Raw genomic sequence first — 27,705 nt, 5'->3', positions numbered from 1 at the left:
ATTACTGCAAGTTCAAGATTTTAGCGATAATTATATTTATATCATGTAGTTAATACATTTCTATATACTGCATATATTCTTCTCTCTTCATTTTACAAACTTCATTACCTCTTAAAGGCTGCAAAAAACTAAATTTTAAAAGTATGTTACCTGACAACGCGGCTAAAGTTAGCAGAACACGTTTTCATGTCTGTTATCTATCTCGTATTTGAATAGCTCGTGCATTCTTAGGTTTATAATAATGATCGGTGCGAGTCATTTAATAAACAAAATGCTGCTTAGCTATGTGTTAAGAGTACGTGTTAAGTGAAAGAAAATGGTAGCCATGTTTCGAGTAATTATAAGCCTTTTAGTTATTCAATGCATTCTCTTAAATCTTGCCGAAAGCCAATTTTTCAAAAGTAAATTTCTTTCTCATTTTGAAATTTCAACGCTTCTTTATAAACAATTCCCTACCGACTATGGTAACCTAATGCCTCTAAAATACGATGACGGCCACAGGCCTCAAAATATTCACTTGTCTTTCAAGGCGTTCGGAAGGTTGTTTGGCTTATTACTATCAGAAGATATACCCTCATCGAATACTACTGTAAAAATTTATCAAGGTGATGGAACAATTACGCAATACAGCATAGAAGAATTAAGCAAAGATGGTTTGGGATTATATCAAGGAAGGATCAAAACTGATCCTAGTTCAAAAGTAACGGGATATTTTAGTCGCAATTTATTCACAGGAATTATAGATACCTATAATGAAAGGTTTTACGTGGAACCAGCGAAAAAAATCTTGAATAGTTCTGATCCTTTTGGAATTATAGTTTACCGTGATAGGGATGTCATATATCCAGAATGCACAGATAAAATAAACCCCTCGGGTTCTTCTCAAAAACAAGATACTTTGATATTTCTTAAAGACAGGAAAAATTATTCAGCATTGGTGGCAAATGTATTAGAGCCTAACATATCTGACAATGTAATCTCTAAGGAGAAGAATAGGTAAATATTCCATTTTCATATAAAATCAAATTTCGTAGGCTAAATACTATAACTGTAATTATTGATTATTATTTATTTATTTTTACAAATAGTTAAATTGTAGTATTTGCTCTATATATTTTTGAATATCCTAGTACACGACAACGCAGTTTGGATGGTAATTAATTTCAAATGTCAATATCAGGAACATTTTCTTTTATATGAAATTCTCTAACATCAATAAACATATTCAACAACTGAATAGAACGAATGGCATAAACAAACTTGGTGGTATTATAAACATCAATGTGTGTGTGTGTGTGTGTGTGTGTGTGTGTGTGTGTGTGTGATTTGTTTGGGGATGATAACAAATCACCTAGAAAGAAAGAAATGCAGTATACTTAATGAATATATAGTTATTAATTAATAATTTATTTATTCGTATGGAGTTCCCCCTCTTTCTCCCCCGTCCCTTTGGGGGTAGGGTTGAGACCTCGTAATGAGGGATTAAGTATATGTATCTTATGACTGTAAGTCCGTATGTGTGTTCACGGGGACGGTTTGTCTGTTCTGAGAGATGAAAAATCCGAGTTTCCGGGTGAAAAAACCCTCTACCTCTGTATGAGACTGGCTAACTTACCTTTAGTCTAAAGCAGGGGTCGCCAAACTTCTTTGACCGTCGACCCCTTCAAGAGTTTCTTGACTTTTTATCGACCCCCTATATTTTACTATTACGTAATTATAATAGGACAAGCAAAAAAAGATGCTCATGTGAGTTTTTAGATTGTTTATTTTATAGTTACAGTGTTTGTTGTATGTATAATATAGTATATATTATTATATTACTACTACTGCTATTACTATTACTAGCGATATTAATAAACTACTGGTATTACTACCAGTCCTGCTCAACTCTTCAACATAGAGAAGTTTAGTTCGTGAATGAATAACGATTGAGTTATGTGTATGTTGATGAATTTTAGAACATTAACTCTCACTTGTATGTCGATGCGCAAAAATGAGACTGGGATTGAATACGTGTAAGTAAATAAGAACCGCGCACGAGTTGCAATCTCGCTCCCGCCGCGCCGGCCGGCAGGAACCACCAACATCCGTTTATTGGTAAAAATACGCCATTTTGGCCTACTTGATTGGCCTCTAACTATTTTCATGACCTTGCTCCATCTTACAGGTCCTATTCATTTCACTGTTCCCACGATTCACTCTTAATTGCGTTGTCATTCAGGATGGAGGTAATCCAAGTTAATCAAATTAAATATTACCTGTACAATGATGTCTTATATTTTTCTATCGACCTCCAATCGACCCCTAACAATGTTATATCGAACCCGGGGGTCGATATCGACCACTGGTCTAAAGAGACCAGAAAAGGTTCATCATGTCATGAATGGGAATCGAACCCAGGACCAAAGAGCTTCATCTACACTGACTAAGCTACGGAGGCTCTATATAATGAAAGATTCTCTCAGAATGAAAGATATTCAGTATTTAATAATGTACTATCATTATTATGTAGAGACTCGGTAATCATCGTTAAAGTACACTATACAAATACGTGTGCACAGTGGCGCACCCAGAGGAGGGGGGGATCCCTGCTCCCCCAAAGAAAAAGGAAAAAAAAACACTAAAAATTTCCAAAAAATCTTTTCCTAATGTGTCGTCTCTTCTGTTTCTATACTACTTATGAATTAGCGATCATTGCAGTTGTTCAGTCATAGGTCGTATGCGATGCATAGTTTGTATTCCCCCCCCCCCAACCCAAGATTAAATCATGTAGAATTGCAAAATATTCGTTATTGTACAATACTTTCAGTGCTATATTACAATATATAGCGTTGAAAGTATTATACAATTCAATATGTACAGTCGTTGAATGCTGACGAATTTTAACACTCTAGGACAGCGATTTTCAACCGGTGTGCCACGAGAGGTCTTCAGGTGCACGGCGAGATTTATGAAAACAAATTAATTGAAAGAAATAATGTCGTAATTTGCCATTTATTTATTAGTGTCTGGTCTTCCTCTTCTTGTGTGTGTAAATCAATCAAAATTATGCCTATTTTTTTCCAGATAATCAAAAAATTAAAAGAATATATTTTTAGTGTGCTGCAGAATTTTAATAATTAGTCGTATTATGAAAAAGGTTGAAAATCACTGCTCTAGGAGAGTGAAATATTTCTATATCTGTCATCGCTTTATGGTATGTTCAGCTTGTCTAATATCGGAAATAAAATTTCATTCCAAATAATATATGTATTTTACTGTATTTATTCAAAGAAACAAGTACAGGCGATGGTTTTAATGAAAAAAATTGAAAAATATAATAAAGAGAAGTACCGTTTTCTCATCAATATACGTATAAAAAATCTTTATCTATGATAGAAGTTACACTGGTACCAAACCAAACTACCCTAATCTAACCAACCTACCCTACCCTATGAGAGACGGGAACCACTAAAAGCTATTGCCGGGCAGTTATCGTCGTTGCAAGTTCCCGCTGAAAGCTATTGCTGGGCAGTTGTTGTTGCTGAGATGGCAACAGAGCTTCACGTCACTGCTAAAAGCTATCACCAGGCAGTTGTCATCGCTGAGACGCCAGCAGAGCTGCACGTCACGGCGACGTCAACTTGGCGTCACATCCGGTTTCTGCCATGTTAACACGCCATCCGTTGGCCCAATTTTTGAAATGGATTTTTTTAAAAAATACATTATGAGCGCCAATTTTATGTATTATTGTAATTAACGAAAGGTAAGAAATTGTCTTATATGGTACGTTTCAGATATCGAGAGGAATGACCCAATGGAAATCATAGCCAAAAATGCATTTGCCTGTGTAGCCCTGTGGAAATGACTTTTGCGACCATAGTGCTAGACTGCCCTAAGAAACCATTCTCAGTTCGAATGTAGATTAGTGAGCATAGTGTGCGAAATGGCCATACGTTTTGGATTAGTATAGCTTGAAATTGCCTTTCACATGGAGATTTGGAACACAGGGAGACATTGTACATTATTTTCATATAATTATTTTTTACATACAGCAACATATACAGGGTGTTCGGGATAAATTTGACAGTTTCGTAAGGAAAAAGAAAATCTTCTTTGTATCTATTAAATTTAATGAATTGACAAAAAAACATTACAGGCAGAGTTAATTACAATACTATCAACAAGATTTACTCAAAATAACCACCATTAGCATCGATCACAGCTTCAATTCTGCTTCGGAACCTCGAACAAGCTGATGCTACAGTCTCCCTGGGAAGGGCCGCAAAAACTGTTTTAATTTTATCCATTAACTGGGCTTTTGTATTACTGGAAGTGCGATTGGTGTCTTTTTCAACTGCGCCCCATACAAAATAATCCATGGGGTTAAGGTCTGGGGAGTTTGGAGGCCAAACATTTGGACTGGTGAAGTCGTAGAAATTTTCAGACAACCATTTTTGACTTTTCCCAGAGGTGTGGCAAGGGGCCGAATCCTGCTGCCATACATACGGCCTACCATTGGCTACCCTTGTTATCCAGGGCTTGACCACAGTTAGCAACTCCACGAACAAAGCCCGAATTCCAATGCCAGGGTTCTTCAACACCTGTTCCTGCAGATTTGCGAGGAATTCTGCTGTACGAACGCAATCAGATCGTCTGCTAGGGATCTTTCTTCTTGCTACATCCTCGTAGTCACCATTGCAAGTCTCTAGTTCATGCCTGATTGTTTTTACTGTATTCAGGGAGCATTGGGCAGCAGTCGTAATATCCTTATTTTGATGGCGGGCACGAATCATCATGATACAAGTTATTCTCTTCCATGATTCAGGTGGGTTCCAGCTATCCATCCTTTCTGACATCTTGTATGTGAATGAAGAAGGGTCCAAACTTTTAAATGAAGAGAAGTGTGTGTTAATACATGTAACTTACGGAAAAATATAATTAATTATAAATATGTCAAATTTATCCCGAACACCCTGTATATATAAAAAAAACCAATATTTTGATATAAAATTGAACATGTGTAGGAAAGAATTAAAGGAGGAGGAAAGTACTGATATATATATATACACATATATACACACACGCATACATAGAAAGCTTGGAAAGAAGTTAATGCTCACCTTAATAAGATGTAGGATCTCCTTTCACTGTGATGACTGCAGCAATCCTGAAGGGCATACTTTTCACAAGTGTAAGATAATGATCAATGGGAATTCTACATCATTCTTCCTGTAGGCATGTAATGAGGTTCTGGACTGTTGTGGGGCAGACATTCCTTGATCTCATCTGACACTTCAGTTCATCCCACAGATGTTCAATATGGTTGAGATCAGGGCTCTATGGAGCCCAGTTAATTGTGGTGATGTTGATGCCCACAAACCAAGCAGTTACAGCAGCATCTTATGACACAATACATTGTCTTGCTGAAAGAGACAATGGTCAGTTCCACAGAAACTCCACAAAGTAGGAAGCATTGTATTGTCCAGAATGTTCAGATACTTTTTGGAGTTCAATGTTCGTGGGACTACATGCAGAGGTCTGAGACCAAACCAGGAAACACAGAACCACCACCTCCTTCATAGTTGTAGTTATGCACTCTGGAAAGACACGTTCACCAGGCATATGCCACACATACGCACTTGAACATCTGCTCAGTAGAGGGTGTAGCATGATTTGTTGTTCCATAACACAGCTTTCCAAGCTTCCACGTCCTACTGTACACACTCTTTGCAACAATGAAGATGACACTGCATGTTGGTCTGGGTAATGTGGGCCTTGCATATTGTGGTTCCACCATGGTAACCCTTGTTGTGAGCCTCGATTCTGAATGATTTTGTGCAGATTAGTGTTCCAGTTGATGCCTGAAACTCTGCATTCAACATGTCAGTCAATGAATAGTGGTTTTTACTTATTATCCTCTACGGTGATGTTTGGTGAATCGTCCACTGTGGGCAGCACATACAGTTAACTCTCTGTGCTTCCATCTCAGAATGGTATCACCGATTGTTGACCTGAGATGGTCCAATTTGTCAACAATATGCCAAACAGATAGGCATTCTATCATAACACCACTTTCAAACTCTGTCAGCTACCTTCTCACAGCTATTTCACCCTGATAGAGTTGCAGTGACTTGGAATATTCCTCCAATTTATACAGGTTACATTACACGACACAATGCACCTTACCCATGGAGGTGTCCGCTGACTTCTTTCCAAGCAGTGTGTGTATGTGTATATACATATATGGGGCTAAATGGCTTCGACTACTCCCTATAAGTGAATTACAGGCATTTGCAGATTTATATATATATATATATATATATATATATATATATATATATATATAAATCTGCAAATAGGTGCCTATATCATTGCTATACAAATTAAAGAGTAGTGGCACTAGTACAGAACCCTGAGGTACTCTACTAGACTGGATTTTATCTTTAATTTTACAATTCTTTACCACTCCTGACATATTAATTGGTCTGTAATTTGTTACCTGTGTTCTGGAGCCACCTTTATGCAATTGAACTATCTTGCACTCGTTCCACTCCTCTGGAACCCTGCCAAAGCTGAGACTTAGATTGAAGAACTTCATCAGAGGCAATGCCAATTCTCTTGCATTCATGTAGTACATCAGCTGATGTGCCATGCAGTCCCACTGTTGTATTCACACTGATATTTTTCAATATGTTGGACACCCTGTTCATGCACCTCAATTTTGATATGCATATCTGTCACATCAGCAACTGCAAAATCTCCACCCTGATGATACACGCTTGCAAAATGATCACTCAGCACATCAACTATTTCTTTTGTTTCTGTCACCTTCCTGACATCAGAATTGTTTAAAGTTATCCTACCATAGTAATTTTTTCTCTTACTTGCTACATAATGAAAAACTCTTTTGGATTTGCTTTGGCTGCTTGGCTAATTTTCTCTCATGATCTGATTTGTCCTTTCTTACCACACCAGTCATCCTCCTTCTTGCTTGCACTTCGTACTGCTCATGAGTATGCTGATCACCTTTTTCTTTATATTTCCTCCAGTGTTTTCTTTTTTTTTATTTTTATTTTGCAGCTCTTGCTTTATATCTCTACTCAACCACTTAATTCCCACTTGGTTTATCCTCCTGATCTTGGGTATGCAGTCTTATACTGCTCTCACACAGTCCCTGACTACTTCTCATGCACTACTAGCATTCTTTCCTTGTAGCTTCTCAAGCCATGGCACTGCTCCAAGATGCCTCCTAAGTTTGTTATAATTACCAGCTTTATAGTTCAATATCCTTTCTTGACAGAGAATTCCACATCTAACAACTTCCCAGAACAAGACTGCATGGTCATTCTTCTCAATTGGAGGCAGAGTTTCTACCTTGGTTATGGATATATCTTCTGATGCTATCACCAGATCCAACACTCTCAAACCCTTAGTCCCCCCTCTATAACATGTTTCAGGTAATTATCCCTTAGAAACTGTATAAATTCACCTTCCATCTTGTTATGCCCCTTTCTGCCTCCAGTCTATGTCACCATAGTTGAAGTCTTCCACAGTAATTGCTCAGCTTGCACTAATTGTGCTAATCTGCTGATGCACGTCACCTACATCATCCTGTGGATTCCCTCTGGTCTATAGTAGCACCCAACAATATATTTTGTATTATTGGCTTCTATCTCACACCAGACAATCTGAAACGAACCATCTCCTGCAGACCTAAAATCCTCTTTAACTTCTAATTTTGTTGGTTGTAATTCTGCAGCTATCATCAGCAATACCACACCTCCTGTCCTCCCTGAAAATACAATACCCTTCACATTCTATCCCTGTAACTATATCATTTTCTGTCAACCAGGTGTCAATGATGCCTATAATTTTTGGGCAAGTTTCCCTGGTTTTGCATTTTGAAACTCACGCTAAACATTTTCCCCAAAACATTTAAATGTAGTCCGTTAGGCATATATAAGTTCTTTTATCCATCAAATTCACTCCATACATCTATAAACTACATACACCATTCCTTCTGCTCAATCTTCTCATTGACTCATTAACAATTATGGCCCTTCTTCTCAACTCTTTTCTATCAAACCAAAGCAGCAGACTCACAATCGTTACTTCCTTATTCTTCATTTTTGCTTCTTTCAATAACTCTTTCACTTCTCCCTTTTACAGACTAACAGCTTTACTAACATCCTTGATCTTTGCACCTGAGAAACATACTTTCATCACTTTCTCATTAAGTATACCTCTTATCATCGAATCTCCATACAATATCTGATCCTTATTTCCAGTTTCTCACACTTACACCCCATTCACTTTGTCTTTCATTCTTCCACCTGCTGTATCACAAGACAGTTGTTTCTTCAGTTGCTCTAGCTCCCATTTTGTCCTGTGAAGGATGCCATGTAAGTTAACAAAACAAATTGCAATATTTTTTTTCATCTGTAGTCTTTTATAAATTAGTGCATATATTGATTATTAATAAAGGTAAGGATAAGAAAGGAAATTACTTGCTAATTGCATAATATTTTCATGTTACAGTATTTATTTCTCATTTGTGGGCCTCCTACTTAACTTCCATGATGCTAGATTGACATCACGTTATTTTATAGGTTTGATTCGAAAATGAATATAACTAGAAGCCTTGTTCAACTGAGTTAATTAATCTCTGAAGTAGGTAAATAGGGTTTACATCCAAAAACAGAATGCTGCTTACTCCCTTTGGCAAATAAAAGGTGTTTAAAATAAATAAATATAGGATTTATTTATTTTTATTGTCTTTTGTATTATTTTACTTTAATGTTGTATTATGATATGTATTACATTATATTATGTGAATCATGCATTCATTAAATGCCAAATGTGAATGTGACACCACTTGAGGCTTGGTCATCAGCACCCTCCTCTGTTATGACAGCAATGAACTGCATATTACAGCAACAGTATTATAATATGTGAATTCATATATTAATATATTTATTATGCAGCCAGTTGTTTGGATAGTTAACATACTAGCTCTTCAACCCACAGGCTGTGGAGGTTTGTGAATGTCTTTAGATGCGCAATGAATTTCATTGCCCAGCATGAGATCACCATCCTGCTCATTGAAGGTGACCTGAAGCAGCTTAAAAAAAGTTCCATATTTGATCTCTAGGGAAGGATTTCTGGATTATGTAAAAAATAAATAGAAATACAAAGAAAAATAAATATATAAATAAAACAAAATTACAAAATAATCTTTTAGCCTACCCATGGTACTACTAATGTACTATTTAGTCTTTGGTTAGAAGTCATCTTAAAAAATGCTATAAAATGTAATATGTGAATGTGACACCACTAAAGACTTCAATATCAGCAGCCTCTTCTGTTCTCATCCAAATGAGCTACCACTGAAGCTGTGCATAAAATCATAATTGATTAAACTTTTCTTGTGCCTCTTCATTTATACTACTGTTAAAGAGAACAGTTTTAATTAATTATAATTAATTCATCATTATTGGTTTCAATTTTCTCCTATAATAATGTAATAAAAACAAACAAAAATGAGTTTGTAATAAGAAAAACCATGACAATATTAAATTAATTTACCTTAATTAATAGAATGTTGTCACATGCACAGTGTGTGAGTGTGAGTGAGAGAGAGACATCAATGATAAAATAAAAAATAGGCGTTTTACTAAAGATCAATAAACCTTTGTATCATTAACAAGTTATATTTTAGCAACATCAAATGCAGTTACATATAATATACATTTGTGGCTTGATTTTCTGAACTATTATTTTCATATAATTTCAGATGGGACCTCAATGTAAAGATTATTCCAAACCAGGTGTGTAGCATTGAATTAGTTGCTGATCATACATTTTTCAACTTCATGGACAGAGACAGAAATGAAACAATAGGAATACTGATGTTTTATGGCAAAAGTGTGGATAGTATCTTTAGATCCACTGATTTTGATAATGATGGAAAAGATGACAACATAAGAATAATTGCTGATGAAATCACAATATATGAAGAACCACTTTCTCAAGGTTATCCAATGAGAGATGTGATTACAGATGCTACCCACTTTATTGGACTTTTTTCACAAAGAATTCAAACTTTTTGTTTATCGGTATGTTTCACTAGTAGAATATTCATAGATGATGTTGTAGGAATGGCATATCGTGCTGATCCAAATCCCCTTGGTAATACTGGAGGAATATGCCAAAGACCAGTGATGCTTCATACAGGAGAGATTTACACCACAAATACTGCAATAATTTCCACTCGAACAGCATTTAATATACTGCCTATTGCAGTTGTAGCAATTACAACAACACATGAAATTGGACACAGTTTTGGTTCTCACCATGATCCCAAAAATGATGAAGTATGCAGCCCTGGAGGAGAAAAAGGAAACTATATTATGGCTGATTATGCTATTGATGGGTCAAAACCTAATCATAAGTTTTTTTCATCTTGCAGCCGTAGAGCAATATATGATGTGATCATGAGTAAAGGTAAGATTTTTAAGATCTGATATTTCTGATAATCAATAACATCAAACATAGAATATGAATAATATATATATATATATAAAATGATTGACTACAAGCAAATCAGCCATCAGAAGAAATGCAATTTACAGACAATCAATACTGTTGGTGGTTGAAATGAGCAGCTGATGGTAGTAGGGGAGATGGTGAGATGCGTGTAGCAGAATGGAATAGACTGCCCTCCCACGGTGAGTCCTTGGAGGTGTCCTGTAATCATCATCATCAAATTCCTGATATATACCCTCAAGGGGGGGGGGGTTGTACAGGATATGATAGTGCTACATGAAAAATTTACATCATTACTAACTTCCTATCTACAATTTTTTATTGTGTCCTGTAATAATAATAATAATAATTTACTAATGTTTATTTTAATGGAACAAAATAAAGAGAATCAAACATATATAATATAATCCATGACCAAAAGAAAAAGGGACTGCCTCACAATGATGAAGATGATTCTGATTTAATTGCAGATTCTGCTTTCAGATTGTTGTAAAAATGTATTTCATAAAACCAAAATTAGCAGGTGCATCATGATTTTAAGTAAGAGACAAGTACACTTGCCACAATGAATCTAATTTTCAACAACATAAAATTTATTACGTCAATAGCTCATAATAGAATTAGAAACATAATGCATTTAAAATTCCTCACTTTCCTCTTCTTACTACACTTTTTTTTTAAGTAAGAAATGGGGAGATCAGCACTAGCTGAGCATGCTAGTAATAGATGCAAAATTAAGTGGGGAAAAAAATTTCACATAAGTGAATTTCATTCTGAAAGACTATTTAAAGAATCTGAAGAAGCCCTAATGAACTCATTATCAGCTTTCTCATCTGCCTAAGGCAGGTTGAGGTAACCATAAGCAATAACTTTCCAGTCCAGTTTATTGGTATGAGTTGAATTAACATGACTTAAATAAGCAGCACTGTAGAAAAACTGAAATCAAGAAATTTGTTTAAATTTGATTTCAGCTGTCCCTGTAATGTGTCAGATTTCATCTTTCTCTTAACATGTTTGGCTCAGCCAATTACTTTGGCTTCAACAAACCATAATTAATGATCTGTAAGACCAGTGTGCAGTTGTTTTGAATTCCAGCCAAAGCAATTAAAGCTGGCATAACAGACATAACATATTATGTCTGTTAATTGTGTTCTTATGCTGAGATCAAAAGAGTTTCCAGATGGAAAAATCTTGCTATCTCTCTATGATACTGTTAAACTCATCTTCAATTGAAAAGTTCTTATATAGAATCTTTGCATCCTACCCTGGTCTCTCCAACTATATGACATCATCAATGTAGTCTGACCTTTTGTAAGCACCTGAGTATGTGTTAAATGCATGTTTTACTTAGGGAACAAAATGAGAAAAGAGCAATATGAGTGTGTCTGAGCTGTAAAAGGCATAGATACATAAATATAAAGCTGTAGGCATAGAATCAAATGGAAAAATATGAAAGACATAAAATTTAAAAGCAGAATGGCAGAAGTGGGAGCTCAGACAGAAAGGTTTTACAGAATCTACCATTAGGCTAACATTCATTGTGGAGAATTTATGGAGACAAAAACACATGTGTTGAGCAATTACTTTACTTACAATTATGAAAATAACACTCAACATCTTGACCTCTATATCAAGGTCATCATCAGGAAAGCATACATACAGAGGTGGATCAAGCATATGTCGGACCTGGCAGCTGCCAGGGGACTAGAGATATGTGTAAAAATTAAGAGATCTATAAGAATGATATTACACATTTTGATGATGAATTGGAACACTTTCTACTATTTTTAAAATAAGATAAAGACACATTCAATACTTCCCCACAGGTATAACAGGCTGCAAGAGAATGTCAACTTTCCAAATGTAGAAAATTTTAGTGGCCCTATAATTTTACCACCAGGGGCCTCCCATCTGGCTTAATCTGCCTCTACATACATATGAACAAGACACAAGCTACATGACACTATATGAAAGTAAGCTAAATTTAACTGCTTTGTTAACTGTTTACACTAGCCTGACCTCTGTTGAAAAAACTTGAAAGAATTACCATTAGACTAAGTGAGAGATAAAGCAAATGGGAAAATATTTTGTTAAGGAACTGCAAGAAAAGAAAAGGATGAAGCAGTTTACAAGTTTGCAAGAAAAAATACTGCATGGTACAAAGATTTAGTGATTGGGAGTGTATTAGACAAATCAGTGACGAAAGCATGTTTTCCTGGTATGAAGTTTCACAATGTGAAAGCAGCTGTGAGGGATACAGTAAGGGAGGGTGAAGCAAATGTTGATATATCGCAAGTTTGGTTTCGTTTGAATCACATTTGTACTAGTAGTTGGAGGATTAAGTAGAGTTGATGGTGAATTGTTTATAGTAGAGTGTCCCCTCTGGTGATGAGTTCTTCGACTCCTTACAGCCATCACACAATAATAATAATAATAAATAAGACTATTGCATGTATTCTTATGGTTGGTTTGCCCTTTTTGTGAGAGGAAAAACCTTGCCACCTGTATAAGATTTCCTAATTAATATTCACTTGAAAAGTCCTTATAAAGGTTCATATCCCAATAGGATTTAAACTCGGATTTTTTCTGATTCTACTGAAAAACAAATGTTCCATCATTATCAAGATTGCATTTTGAAGTTATGTCTCATCTTCTCAATTATTAGGTTTAGTGTCCTGTAATAGTCAAGCAACTTGGCTTCTTAGAAACCTAATTATGCTCTGATAGGATGGTTAATCCCATCTTCACATTGTATTATGTTTGTCAGTTGTATGTCTTGTCTGGTCAGTTTAGAAGGCACAAAGGATTTTGAAAGAAACAAGTGTGGTATGAGAAATGACAGAAAGGAATTATGGGCAGAAATAAAAGAGTAGAGCAAGAAAGCTAAGATTGGGAGTCATTGCCAGGATACATCAGAAGTGAGTGGAGAATAAGAGTTGTGGCAGCAAGATAGCAAATGATTCACTGCATAGGTTGCAGAAGGAATGGCATACTATTTAGGCACGTGGAATGAATCTAATGGAAGAAAGGAATGAAGTACATTTGAAGTTAGGCATTTGAAGAAAGAGAAAGCGATTTGTTGTGTGAGATTGAGAGTAAGAAAAGCCAAGAAATCTAAGAGATCATCAGGTGAGAGCAAGAGGTGTAGTTAACCCCATTGTAGCAGATCTGAATTCACCAAATATGAGTAGAGAATAGTATAACAGGTGCATCATGTAATCATAATGATGATATAATGGTCATCCCAACTTGGATGATTGGAAAGTGGGTGTATAATCAGAGATGAAATGCAAAGAATATTTTCATGGAGGACAGAGGAAAGGGGAGGAAGCATTTCCATTTAATATATACTATCTTCCATAATCATTTCTTCTAGTGACTACATAATGAAAATAATTCCCTAGGCCAGAAATGGCAAATCTTATTTTTAAATATGTGACAACTATTAACTTGTTTAGTTTTCTAAGAAAGCTTTGCTGGCCTGGTTGGCCGAGTGGTTAGTATATCTGCTCTCCAATCAAGGTCACAAGTTCAAATCCTGCTGTGGACATGAATGTTTGTAATTATCTTTGGTAGGTGGAAGATACATTTCATTGAGACTACTTCCCTGCTTATTGCAGGCCTGAAGTGTCTTGAAGAAGTTCCATGTTTGGTCTCTAGAGCAAGGTTTCCTGACTATGTATAAATAAATAAAAATAAATATAAAAATGGAAAAAAAAATCCTTAGTCTACCCACAGTACAAATATAGTATAGGTTACTAATAACCTTTCGTGGGTGGGAACTGCATTAAAAAAAATAAAAAAATCTGACTTTTAATTTATGTATGAAAACAGTATACATATACAAAAAGGAATAATAAAGTTATAAATTATGAAAAGGATTAAAAACATACGTATTCAAGATCTATATGATTTCTTTTTATGGATTCTTATTTCTCAAATGTTGGTTGGCTTGAATGAAAGACAAAACAGCTAAGACTACAAGGATAATGCATTATGTTTAATTGCACGTGTTCTCTAGCCAGTTTGTCTGTTTTGCAGGAAAACCTTACCTCCATATAAAAAGGGCTAAGTCATCTTTATCTTTATATAAAAATCTCTCATGAAGGTTTTCCTTACATTGTGGGTGGTATTTGAAACTCAGTGTTTTTAAATTAAACACAAACATTAAAATAGCCTTACACCCATCATATGAAGATGCTTAGTTCTCAAAAGTAACTGGAACTTATACTAAAATGAATCATTGCATTGAAATATTTTAATTTGAGTTTTATACCAAAATCTCTGATTGTATTTTGGATTCTAAAGATGTTGTTTTTAGCTGATTTTATGAAATCCAAAAAGATCAACTTATGCTCACAGGCAACTTCTGATCTGGGTTGTCAGGGATTTTCATAAATGCAAACAAATTATTTGGAAAAGATATTCAGCAAAAATGGAATGTATTTTTTCTAACGATGATTTACTTTTTCTACTCACACTTCCAGTCATGCTGTCACAATTCTTTATTTATTATTATTACTTTTAATAATTGCAGGTTTAGGTCAACAAATTTGGTTTCCTGGAATGCACTTGCATGCAACTTCTAAATCATGATTAGCCATTTGAAAAGTGGTATCAGGAAATCTTAACATCTAGCATTATGTTGTAGTGTCTGATATTAAATTGACATTGAATTGAACATGTATTTTTGCATTTAAGAATTTTTTAGATTTTTTGGTCATTTTTATGACCAAATTAGGATAAGGTCAATGTTTTCACTAAGGACTACATTTCCATATTCTGAATATACTTATATACTTTTAAAATATTCTTCATTAATATAAAAATGTACTATTCATCTCACCTACTCATCATCCAGTTACATGTAATATGCTCACTGATTAGTACGGGGGGGGGTCTGCAAAGTTCTGATAAACACCTAGAACAAAATATTAAATTAAAGCAATTAATTTAATCACAAGAAAGAACGTATCTTAAAACCCTTTAACCCCCATGTTTTATCAAATTGTAATAATTTGTTCTTTATCTTAAAACCCTTTAATCCCCATGTTTTATCAAATTGTAATAATTTGTTCTTTTTCTTTTAGGATATATAAGAAAACATACAATTAATTTTTGTTCTAGGTGTTTATCAGAACTTTTCAGAGCTTCCTCATAATCCTTATTTTGAGAATTTTTTTAAAACATGTTTGTTACTTCTTTATTGTTCACTTTTTTTCATTACTTCTTTCTCTTCATATTTTTCCTATAATTGGGGGGGGGAGAGGTGGGGGGAATGCCATTAGTTTTTTATTGGACCTGTTTATTCCTTTGGCCTTTTAAATATACTGTGATTATGATTTTAAACATTCCACACACACATTATTATTTTATACACTCTGTTAACCTCAATTTACCAATGATTATTTAATGCTGATAACCCATTTTGTTTTTTCAGGAATGTGTCTTGAGAAAAAAAGAATGTCATACTGTGGGAATGGTATAAAAGAAGCAGATGAGGAATGTGACTGTGGTACTTACACGACATGCTATCGTTTAGATCATTGTTGTACTCCAAGAGGTGGCACTCAGTGGGATGTAGAATGCACCTTTCGCAGATCTATAGGTGCAGAATGTAGTGCACGAGAAAATCCATGTTGTAAATCTGATTGCACTATAGTACCTGCCACCTGGAAGCGACATTGCTTAAATCAAGATAATGAATGTAAGGAAGGTATATGTGATGGGAACTCAGCTTTCTGTCCAAAGGGAGAAAATCTTCCAGATGGTAGTTCATGTAGAGGAACATCAATGACATGCAACAATGGTACATGTAATAGCACAGTATGTAGAGACAATAACATGACTGATTGCAAATGTTTGCCATTCACTGAATACGAATGTCATATCTGTTGTGCAAATGATACCAATAGCTGTGAATCTGCTCTTCGTTTAGGGCTTATAACAGTAGATGGGTCTCCCTATCTCAAATTAGTTGGAACTCCATGTGAAAATTCCAGTAAAAAGTGCAACAGGTTGGTTAATGTTTGATATGAGATTTTTGTTTGTTATAAGATTTTGTAGATTTTAGTTACAAGCTATTACAGTAATATCTCACCTTACGACGATCCACTCATATGATGATTTTCAATAATGCCCATTTATTATATAATGTTGCATTCACTCGTACAACACTTTTCAGTTATGACCAACACCAGTTTATACGATTCCACATTCATTAGTGCAATGGTTTTAGCACATGATGCTCCTGTAAGTTAACTGATGGACACTTTTTGTGAACTTTTTGTTTACAATGTCATGACTTGCTGCATCTCATTACGTTTCGGTGTTTTGCTGTGAATTACAAATTGCTTATAACTATCAGTTTGTTTTATTGTTGTTAATACAGACAATATTCAAAGTAAGGGTGCTGTTGCCTCTAGTGAAAAGAAGAGGACATGTAAACCTACTACACATTAAAATTATTAAATTTAGTAACGATGGTGTATCAAACACTAAGATAGGCCACACACTAAACTCATCTTGCACTACTTTTGTTACAGTTGCTAAAAGCAAAGATAAAATAAAAAAAGTACTACTAGTTAATACTGCAGTTATCTGTAAATGTGACAATTTTATTGCCAAACTGGAAAAACTTCTAATGGTGTAGATTGATGACCAATTAGTTGGCATGTTCCTTTAAGCCAAGCTATTCAGAATAACTTTTTCATTTGCATACATAAATTAATGATTTATGTCAGTTATGCACATATATGACTCTTGAAATGTTATTAAACCATCACATGCATCTACAAGTGGGGAAAAAAAAAAAGGCAGACATTCGCTAGCCAATAAGAGCACCCATCTAATTACTCAGGCAATCAGATGGATTTTTATTCACATTAGAAATGGCAAGATAAAATTATCTTGTGTCCATATCATGTCTTTTTTCTGTAAGCTTTTTTTAATACTGAAACATGTTATGCATTCCATGACAGGCTACAATACTATGATTGGTTATTCTCTTTATTGCAGACCTGCATCTTAACAGTGATGTGACAATATTCTTTATCCTGTGATTCTTTCTGATATGCTTTCTAAAGACTGTTACTGTTTAAGACAGTTATCCTCTTTTAACAATCCAGAGAAAAATTCATTGACAGCTTGTCTAGTGTTTTTCAGAATGTTTTTTTACAAGAAAATTACATACATATTTTAGCATCAAGAACAGAAAAATGGAGTTACAACTTTAATATGCTTAAAGTATGAGCATCACATTTTGGTTGATTACAGCATTAATGAACAACAATTTGCAAAAAAATGGTGGAAGTCGAGGATCTTGATACATGCTGATGTTTTGGTCAACATTATGGCTCAAATAACTAAGGCTATGAGGCCACTATATTATGCTAATTGTGCATATGTTCTTTAGCCAATTTGCCTGTTTTGCAGGATGAAAAATTCAAACTTCTGAGATGAGAAATCTTGCTTCCTCTATTTGAGATAACAGTGATGTAAGAGTTGAAATAAAAGCAATATGCAGTACAAATATAGCAGCAGTAGGCCTATAGTAATACAAATATACTAGTAGGCCCATGTAGCCCTGTGGAAGTAGTGTTTGCTCCCATAGTGCTAGGCCACCCAAAGAAATACATTCTATTTGAATCTAGTTGCCGACTAGAGGAACTTTTTCTAACCCTTTCTTTGACTGGTTCCTGAGTTAGTTGATCTCTGGCATGGACAAGTGGGTTTATTCTCTCAAAAGCTCAGGTTTTTCATCCTGTAAATTCAAGAAAATCGACTGTACAACTGATACTATATCAGACAATAAATATATTGTATTAGGGATCACAAGATGGCAGCACTGTCTCTTCACTGGATGCCATTTATAATTAGTTATAGTCTTGGGACAGATATCTCTGATTGATTACCGGTGGAGATTGAACTATCCCTCAGTCTCCAAAAGTTAGATAGGGCTAAATTGCCTTGCCTTCTCCCTATAGGGAAAGAAAAGACAATGATTTATTATTATTATTATTTTGAAATATAGCAGTATTTTTATGTATGAAAGATTGCAGAACCCTTGGCCAGTATGCGGATTAGGAAAACATAAGGAATGTGGCTGTGATGAGCAGAATTGATAAACAAATAGAAATATTCTGTATATGCTCTCCGTATCTTTGGTTAGTTCGCATTGGCTTGGAATCCTAGGTTCTTGAGAACGAGATCAGCAGCTGCATGATTGTGTATTGACAAGTTTGATTATGGGTATAGGAGACTTTCTGGGGGGGGGTATACGAGATTATTAGAACACGTCATTTATGAGTTCTGTTTCATTTATTTTATTTTATTTTTTGTGATTCAGTAGAACCCATGGAAATTCTGATAACAATATGTACAATGAGAATAATAATTTCAAGCAGATGTGAGAATGAATTAATGGTATTTCATTGTTTAATATCTTAAAGACTAGGGATGATCTCATCCAAGCAAAACAAAGATAGCAAATTATAGACAATGCTTAGAATTTTGGAAAAGTTAGCTAGTACTAGAATTTAGATTTGAATATATATATATATATATATATATATATATAAATCTATGGAGAGCTTCATAGAGACTAAGGGAAGGGCTTTAATTATTTAAAAAGGCATGGTATATCCACAGTAAATACATTTATTTAAATCAACTAGTTTCCATGATTTTGGAAGTGGAGCCAGCTTTATTGAGTTCACACAAATACTAGCAAATATACAATAGTAAAATGAGCAATTTAATATCAAACTAAAAAAGGGTTATCTGTAAAGGACTATTCCTAGTCTTTAAAATTATGTCCAGCCATATATTATATACTTTTAAACACATGTAGCTAAATGAGAACAAAACACATATATGCTGGTTTTTGTTACAGTGAGGAAGGTATACCTGCGATTTGGCTTTTTTGAGTTTCCTTATGAATCTGTTATAAAAGATGTAAAGCATCTTAGTCTACTGCCAAACATAGCTTTCCGCTTGTCCCTGCTGGTATGGAAAACCAAGGAATTTGTAACAGCTTATAACTCTTTTTAAGTTTGATGATTAATTATTCAGGTTACCATTGGTATATTTGCTAGTGTTCTTGTATGTTGTACCCAGTACCTATGTTCTGACAAAGCAGAACATAGCATCAGAGAAACTAATCAAACTGGTTTGGCTGGTCAAGTGGTAGTGTTGTCTACTCTACAATCAACAGGTTGTAAGTCTGAATCTACTGTGGGCACTGATGCTGTAAAAGTCTAAGATTAGGTAGGAGATGAATTTCAACAGTTAGTGTGTACCCTGCTTATTGCAGACCGAAAGTGGCTCGAGAAAGTTTTACATCATTTAGTCTCTAGAATAGGGTTATATAACAAATTATTATATTCCAGATTATGTACAAAAATAAAATAATAAAAAAGTTACCCCTCCTTCCCTAGAAAGGTTGTAAACAATATATATAATACTAATGTATTGCAGGTTTATAAAAAAAAACCTTCTGTGGATGTAAACTGCATTAAAAAAATCTCATAGACATTTTTTTTTAAAGTTAACAACTGTACTGGGTACAACATGCATATATTATTCCTAGATTTTGCTTGAGTAATAGAAAGAACACCAAGTGACAAATTACACAGCAAGAAGAAGCTGGCATTGATTAATGGTGAAGGTATCGTGATAGTTACCAGATTGATAAGCTAGATTAAATGAGATTTATTACTGCTTAGTGTACAAATTAATTAAAACACAAATTTCACAGCTTCAGCCAGTCTGATTTATGTAAGGCTTGCTGCAGGTACAGTAGATTTTATAAATACCTGGGTATTTTTGAAGAGGATCAGTATCTTTTGATGATCTTAAATAAGATAAGATTTTTGAGCTAGTTTTTTTTTAAGGTTTAACTTTAACATTTGGGTCTTTTAGTAAGCAAGTGACAGCAGTGAAAATTCCATTATATATGAGGTTGGTATGAAAAGTTCTCATCCTAACAATGAAAAAATGAATTTATAATTTCAAAATTATTTTTATTTTTCAACATACTCTACCTTAAGTCTTATACATTTATTCCAGTGATGCTCCAGCACCATTATCCTATCCTGTCCATTATCCTGTGACTACAGGGACAGGGTAATAATGGCAATGGCAAAGCACCATTGCCACGAAGGTGTTTTGGCAATGGGAAAATTAAGGGATCTGCACTATGAATTGTTGGAACATCCACCCTATTCCCCAGATTTAGATCCCTCTGACTTCTATCTCTTCCCAAAACTAAAACTCTTCCTCACTGGTCAATGTTTTTCTTTGAATCAAGAGGCGATTGCAGCTGTGGTGGTTCTCAGTAAGATCAGCAAAATACCCCTCTACAGCTTGATTCGAAGAAAAACGTTGACCAACGAGGAAGAGTTTTAGTTTTGGGAGGAATCTGAGGAATAGGGTGGATGTTCCAACAATTTATAGTGCAGATCCCTTAATTTTCCCATTGCCAAAACACCTTTGTGGACAGATGCATTGTCCTGATGAACAATGATTTTTTTCTTCTGCAAACCGGGTCTTTTCTCATGAATTTTTTTGTCTAGTCTGGTTAAAAGATCGGAATAATATTCCCCGGTTATTGTTTTACCCTCTTCAAGATAATTAATAAACAAAATGCCTTTAGCATCCCAAAACACTGATGCCATGATCTTTCCTGCCGATGGACCCGACTTTGTCTTTTTTGGCACTGAACAACCGGCTTCTGTCCACTGTTTTGACTGCTGCTTGGATTCTGGTGTGTAATGGTGAATCCAAGTCTCATCCATAGTAATAAATCGATGTATAAAATCAGTTTTATTCTTGTTAAAATGCTCCAAGAACTTTTTGGAGATTTTCATGTGAGTGCGTTTTTGATCTGCTATGAGCAAGCATGGCACCAATCTTGCACAAAGCTTTTTCATTTGCAATTCTTCATGCAAAATATATCCTACACATTCTTTTGAAATGCCTATAGTCTCAGCAATGTCACACACTTTGACTCGCCGGTCATCCCATACATATCGTGCACTCGATCCATGATTTCTGGTGTTTGTTACACTTTTTTGGACGTCCTTCACATGGATCATCTTCAAGGCTGGTATGGCCACGCTTAAAAACTCGGCAGCCCATTCCTTAATTGTCGAAAATGAAGGAGAAGAGTGCCCATAAACTTTTATGAACTTCAAATGGATTTCTTTTGGCATTAAACCTTCTTTTACAAAGAATTTTATAGCTGCACGATACTCAATTTTATCCATTTCAAAGGATACAGACAACACTTTTGCTTCAGACAGCTGTATAAAACAAACTACTTGATAGAATGACCTGCAATTTCACATGGATGCTTATGACAGATGTACCAACTTAGAAAGAAGAAAAAAAAATCTTGCCGGTAGTGATCTATGGTCGAGGCTGAGAAATTTTAGGGCCACCCTCATATATCTATATATCACTGATCACCATGTAACCCTAAAAGAAAGAATGGACAATGGTAATATTGGTAACTATTGCAAAGGATATAGGTCAACGGTTCCCAAACTGTGCACTGTGAAATATTCCAATATGTTCACTGAAATGACATTTAGCCCACGTGGTTTTTGAATTGGACTATCAATGTGTTGATGTGATGTGATGATATGAAGGACATCTAACGGGCATTATACAAACCAGTAACTGTTTTGCTTCTTTTAGTAATACATAGTAATACTAGATGGTACTCGATCTTAATTCCATTTGCAACGTCATATTTGTGCGAAGCTGGGTTTTTGGCAGTCGTTATGATAAAAAGCAAGTATCATGTGAAAATCAACATGGGACAGGAAATGAGGGTGGCTGTGTCCAGTTTGATTCCAAGATTTGAGATGTGCACTGGACAACAGGCTCACCCATGCCACTAATTATAATTTATTTATTCAATGATTTGATTGTTCAAAATGTGTACTTATTTAATACTTTTCACATAAATTGTTTGTGAATTTGAAATATGTCTTTCATTTATTTTTTTAACTTAACCAACCTAACTGCACCAACTATGCATGCAACTGTTAGGTAGGCCTATGTTCTGACTTTGGGCGCCATGGAAAAATCCTGATTCACTAAGGGTGCTGTGAACCGAAAAAGTTTTGGAAACACTGATGTAGGTGATGTATTCGGTGAGCAGTTTTATCAGGATATTTCATCCTCATGAATGCATTATCATCATCAGAAGCTTGATTAATATCAAGTAAACTTGATTTGTATTATGTCATTGTTTTTTTTAAGCACTTCTAATTTGACTGATCCAAGAAGACTCCTGTTTTGAATCTAGCATAATTTACATTAAGTGATGATAAGTACTAACAACCACTTATAAGTTACACAAAACAGTCAACCACATGAAGCATGTCAATTGTACTCTATTCTGAACCATTATGCATTTTAAAAATACACAATTATAGTCTCACTATTTTCATCATCATCAAATTCCTGGCATTTACCCTCAAGGGGTGTACAGGATATGATAGTACTACATGAAAAATTTACCATTACTAACTTCCTACCTACAATATTCTACCAAATCAATCTATTACCTGTCAAAACTACACCGTTGTCAGATCTTATATATCTATCTTCTAAGGCACTTTTTACCATATTAATCCACCTATATCTTGGTCTTCCTCTGGGTCTTTTTCTGCCAACCTGGCAGAGAACACTTGTTTGGCTAATCTTTCCTCGCCCATTCTGTTTAAGTGACCATACCACCTGAGATTAGCTCTGCTAACGCATTCCTGGATGCTGACGATGTCAAGTTCTTTCCTAATATCCTCGTTTTTAATATGATATTGCCATCTGTTCATGCCCCTATTCTTTCTCAGGACTCTCATATCTGCATCGTCTAGTCTTTGGTCAAGTGTTTTACTTCTGACCCAGCTCTCAGATCTATAAGTTAAAATTGGTTTGAACACTGTCTTGTATACTGCTAATTTAGTGTTTTGACTATTTTCTCTCTTATTCCATATAAATTTATTCAGTTGACATCCTACCATACCTGCTTTGTTGATTCTGTTATCCATTTCCATATTTAATTTATCATCTTCACTAAAAATCGTGCCTAAGTAGCTGAAATGTTTTACTTGTTCTATAGGTTCTCCATTCACAATGCAGTTGATATTTTCACTGCTTCTGCCTATCTTCATTATCTTTGTCTTGTTATTGCTGACCTTCATACCATATCTATTAGAACAGTTATTCAATTTAGTCAGGGAATCTTGCAGGCTTGTAGCAGATTTATTTAGAAGTATACCATCATCTGCATAAAGCAAGGAGCTGACATTAACATCTCCAATTTTGATATCAGGTTTAATACCACTTTCCTTAATAATGTAATCCATATAGATAATGAATAACAGAGGTGATAATGTACATCCTTGTCTGACACCAGATTTAACATTAACCATCTCCCTGTACTTCCTTCTTACAACTCAAATAAAGACTAAGTATTGCTTGATATAATGATCCACTGACACCATACAACTATAGCGTTTTGAATAGCTTCTCTCTTGGCACCTTGTCATATGCTTTTTCCAGATCTACAAAACTTAAATACAGATCTTTGTTATATTCCCATGACTTTTCAACTATTTGTCATAAAGTGAATATCTGATCCTCACAGCCTCTATTTGGTCTGAATCCAGCTTCACCAAGCTGCTATTTTAGTATGTCTGATAATCATTTCCTACTCTGCTATTTAGATCCCCAACAATGACCAACTTTTCATTTTTCATTGTGTCAGTTGCTTTGTCTAAAGCTTCAAAAAATTCCTCCACTTCTACCTTAGGAGAACTTTCTGTGGGACCATAGGCACAAATAAGTCTCATTGTCCAGTTCCCCATTGTGATATTTGCCCACATCACTCTACTTGAGACTGCCTGCGATTCAAGAAGATTTAGTGTTGAATACAATGGCTACTCCTTCTTTTGCTTGGTTGTCATTGCCTGAATATAACATTTTGTATTTATTGCTCAGAAAGGTCTCACCAGTTTTTGCCTTTTTTGTTTCGGTCACCCGTATTATGTCGATTTGGTACTTATCTAATTCCTCAGCTAGCTCCATTTCTTTGCCATTCAGGCTTCTTATGTTGATAGTACCGATCTTTAACTCTGGTGATGTTGAGTTGGGGTGTTTTTTCAGATTTATTCCAGTAGTTGACTTTTTGCTGTTCACCCTGGTTCCCTGGTGAAAACAACGGTGGCCTTATTTAACCGGGCGACGCCCAAGCTGGCATGAAATTCTATGATGTTATACCATCATTTAATATTGGGTTTAAGCCAATAAGAATACAATTTGGTTGGCTAAATCCCAAATTGCCAGCCCATCCTCGTTCGTTCAGTATCTAAGTAGATATCTAACAAGGTGCACCACGAGAAGGTGAGGATTGGACATTAGGTCAGAAGCCCTGGTCAGTTCTCCTACTATTCTTATTTCTTACTAGTCTTGCTATTTTTATTTTATTTATTTATTTTTTACATTTTAAAATTTTTTTACAGTTAAAAAACAGCATAATTCTGTTTACTCTGATGATACTATCATATAAATGACAGCAAAATATGCCATTGTTTTGGTTAAAATAGCACGATCTTAACAAGCATACTCTGAGTACTCCTGGTAGTTATGAGGGTGTGCTGAAAAGTTGTGATAATCACCATGAAGGAATGAGGTAGAACCATGTAACTTACACATTATTCTACATATTTCCCATGAAGTGTTATACGCTTGTTACAACACTGTGCACAAACCAGTTTTGTTCTAAGTGTTTATCAGCAGTTTTTCAGCAAACTCCCCCCCCCCATTCTGTTATATGGCTTGTTCACATGATAAATTATTTTTAAAGACATGACCAAACTTTGGTTTGGTCTACCATGAGAAAAAGGCAAAGATTTTTTTTTTATTACAAGTCATAAGATATCCATATACTTTAACAAATGATATTATTTGAAAAGATAATTTAATTATTACATACACACATCTTCGAGGCCCACTTTTCCTAATTGGGTTGTGGGGGCAACAGCTGCAAGAGGAACTTCCAATGGTCATGATCCTCTGCCACCAAGCTCAGGTGTTCTGGTGGGATTCCCAAACGTGTCCACCCAAGGTTTTAGATATAATCTATCCAGCGAGTCCTTGGCCTTCCCCCCCTCTAGCTTGGCAAAGAGGGCCTGCTGAGGGAGCCTCTCTCGTGGCATTCTGACCAGGTGCCCGTACCAACGTAACTGTGATCTCTCAACACGGAGAAGCAGCGGTTGAGTATTGAGGGTTTTCCGAATTGCAGAGCTCTTCTGACTCTGTTGAGTCTTGTCAGCCCCGCAACCCCCTCGAAGGACCCTCATTTCAGCCGCTTGGATTCGTGTCCACATTTTTTCGATCATTACCCAACTCTCATGACCATAGGTGAGGATAGGGACATAGACTGTATTGAAGACAGCTAGCTTTGCCTTCTGGCTTAATTCCCGCTTCAATACTACCAAACGGCCAAGCGCCCGCAATATTGAACTTGCTAAGTCAATTCGAGTATCTAGCTCTACGTCCCATTTTCCATCATTCATGAATATGGACCCAAGGTATTTAAACTTCTCCACCTGCCTCATTGGGACTCCACTTACATGTAGAGTGCACAAATGGGATGGTTGTCTTGAGACCACAAATGTTTTAGTTTTGGCTGCACTGATCTTCATTCTGGCATCTGCACAAACAGCTACAAACCTATCCAGGGTCCGCTGGAGGTCATCTGTGGAAGAGCTAAGCAGAACTAGGTCATCTGCAAAAAGGCAGACGTCCAATGCCACATCTTCCAATTCTGACACACTCACTGCTTCGGCTGTGCCTATCAATCCAGTCCATAAATATTATGAAAAGGATGGGTGACAGAACACACCCTTGGCAGAGGCCAACGGAGAGTGTGAAAGGTTAAGACTTTGTGCTGTTTACCCTGACACAAAACTCTGGGCATTCATACAGGGACTTGATGGCAACTAATAGTTGGCCATCCACTCCATACTCCTGTACTACTTGCCAAAGCTTATCCTGAGGAACCTGGTCATATGCCTTCTCCAAGTCCACAAAACATGTGTAGACATTCTTGGCATATTCCCAAGATTTCTCAAAGACTTGCCTTAAAGTGAAGATTTGGTCAGTTGTGCTTCTACCAGGATGAAAGCCTGGTAGAAGCACAAATAATTAAATTTAATTATTTGAAAAGTCAATTTTCATTTAACTAATTTTTCCAATAAATCGAAGCATTACATTTCTTTACAGCAATGGAAATTGTGTCCGTCATCACTGGAGAAGGAATGGGATGTTTAATTTTCTTTCATGGATGCGTTTTTACTGGCCATTTTTCATTATTACCTTCCTTATAATGTGTCTCATTCTATCACTTGTTTATCTCCTATATTCAAAGTACTCTATATATACAGAACCAACCACAGTGTTAATTTCCCGTCCACAAGTGCCCCCATCACCAACAATGCAAGCCCATGCAGTGACACCTGCTGGTTCTCCACATGTAGGATCACCAATATCTACACCACGACCAGGTTCTCCATATGTAGCAAGGCCTCAATTCACTCCACCATATGCAACATCACCGCAGCCAGGAACTACACCATTACCATCAGGTTCTTCATATGCACCACCACCAGGTTCTTCATATGCACCACCACCAGGTTCTCCACATGCATCATCCCAATCAGGATCCATACCACCATCAGCTTCTCCAGATACATCATCACCACAGTCAACATCTCCTCCAACTAAAGATGGACAAGAACAAACATTGCTGAAGTGATGTTTGTTCAAAATAAGCTTATCGTAAACTATTTAACTGTAATATATGGAATGTTTAAAATGCTTCTGCTATATTATCGTATGAAATATTTTACAGAATATAACTTTTATAAATTAATTTTTAATAATATTTATAGTAAAAATTAATAATTAAAATGAAAAATAAGCTTGTATTCTTCTGTCATAGTTCAATTAATTTTAAATAAATGCACAAATGAAATATTCATTTTCTGTTTTACTAATGAATTCATAAAATGTACAATATATAAAAGTCTAAAGTTGAACTTCAACTTACCTAGAAATTTGGGTTTGCCAACATTGTTGTATGGAATTAAAACCAAAGTTATG

General features: G+C 35.5%; 1 protein-coding gene across 1 annotated transcript; it reads left to right on the top strand.

Moving 5' to 3' along the window:
- Positions 1–231: 231 nt before the first annotated feature.
- LOC150102271 (disintegrin and metalloproteinase domain-containing protein 10-like) lies at positions 232–27,577 on the top strand. Its single transcript, XM_090399031.1, has 4 exons — positions 232–996; positions 9,776–10,485; positions 15,968–16,544; positions 26,827–27,577. Exons 1-4 carry the CDS (start codon positions 317–319, stop codon positions 27,356–27,358), a joined length of 2,499 nt encoding a protein of 832 aa, XP_090255157.1. The 5' UTR covers positions 232–316; the 3' UTR covers positions 27,359–27,577.
- The last annotated feature ends 128 nt before the right edge of the window (positions 27,578–27,705 follow it).

This window comes from Typopeltis vanoorti, chromosome 10 (assembly GCF_054136105.1).
Source record: "Typopeltis vanoorti isolate ZY-2024b chromosome 10, IOZ_Tvanoo_1.0, whole genome shotgun sequence".
Lineage (NCBI taxonomy): Eukaryota > Metazoa > Arthropoda > Arachnida > Uropygi > Thelyphonidae > Typopeltis > Typopeltis vanoorti.
The sequence above is the reverse complement of the archived record's forward strand: the minus strand, read 5'-3'. Positions and strand labels throughout refer to the sequence as shown.

Excerpts from the sequence above, each read along its gene's own strand:
- LOC150102271 (XM_090399031.1), top strand. The coding sequence starts at position 317 with ATGGTAGCCATGTTTCGAGTAATTATAAGCCTTTTAGTTATTCAATGC. Across the intron at positions 10,486-15,967 it reads TGATGTGATCATGAGTAAAG|GAATGTGTCTTGAGAAAAAA; the intron begins GTAAGATTTTTA and ends TTGTTTTTTCAG. Across the intron at positions 16,545-26,826 it reads TCCAGTAAAAAGTGCAACAG|CAATGGAAATTGTGTCCGTC; the intron begins GTTGGTTAATGT and ends ATTTCTTTACAG.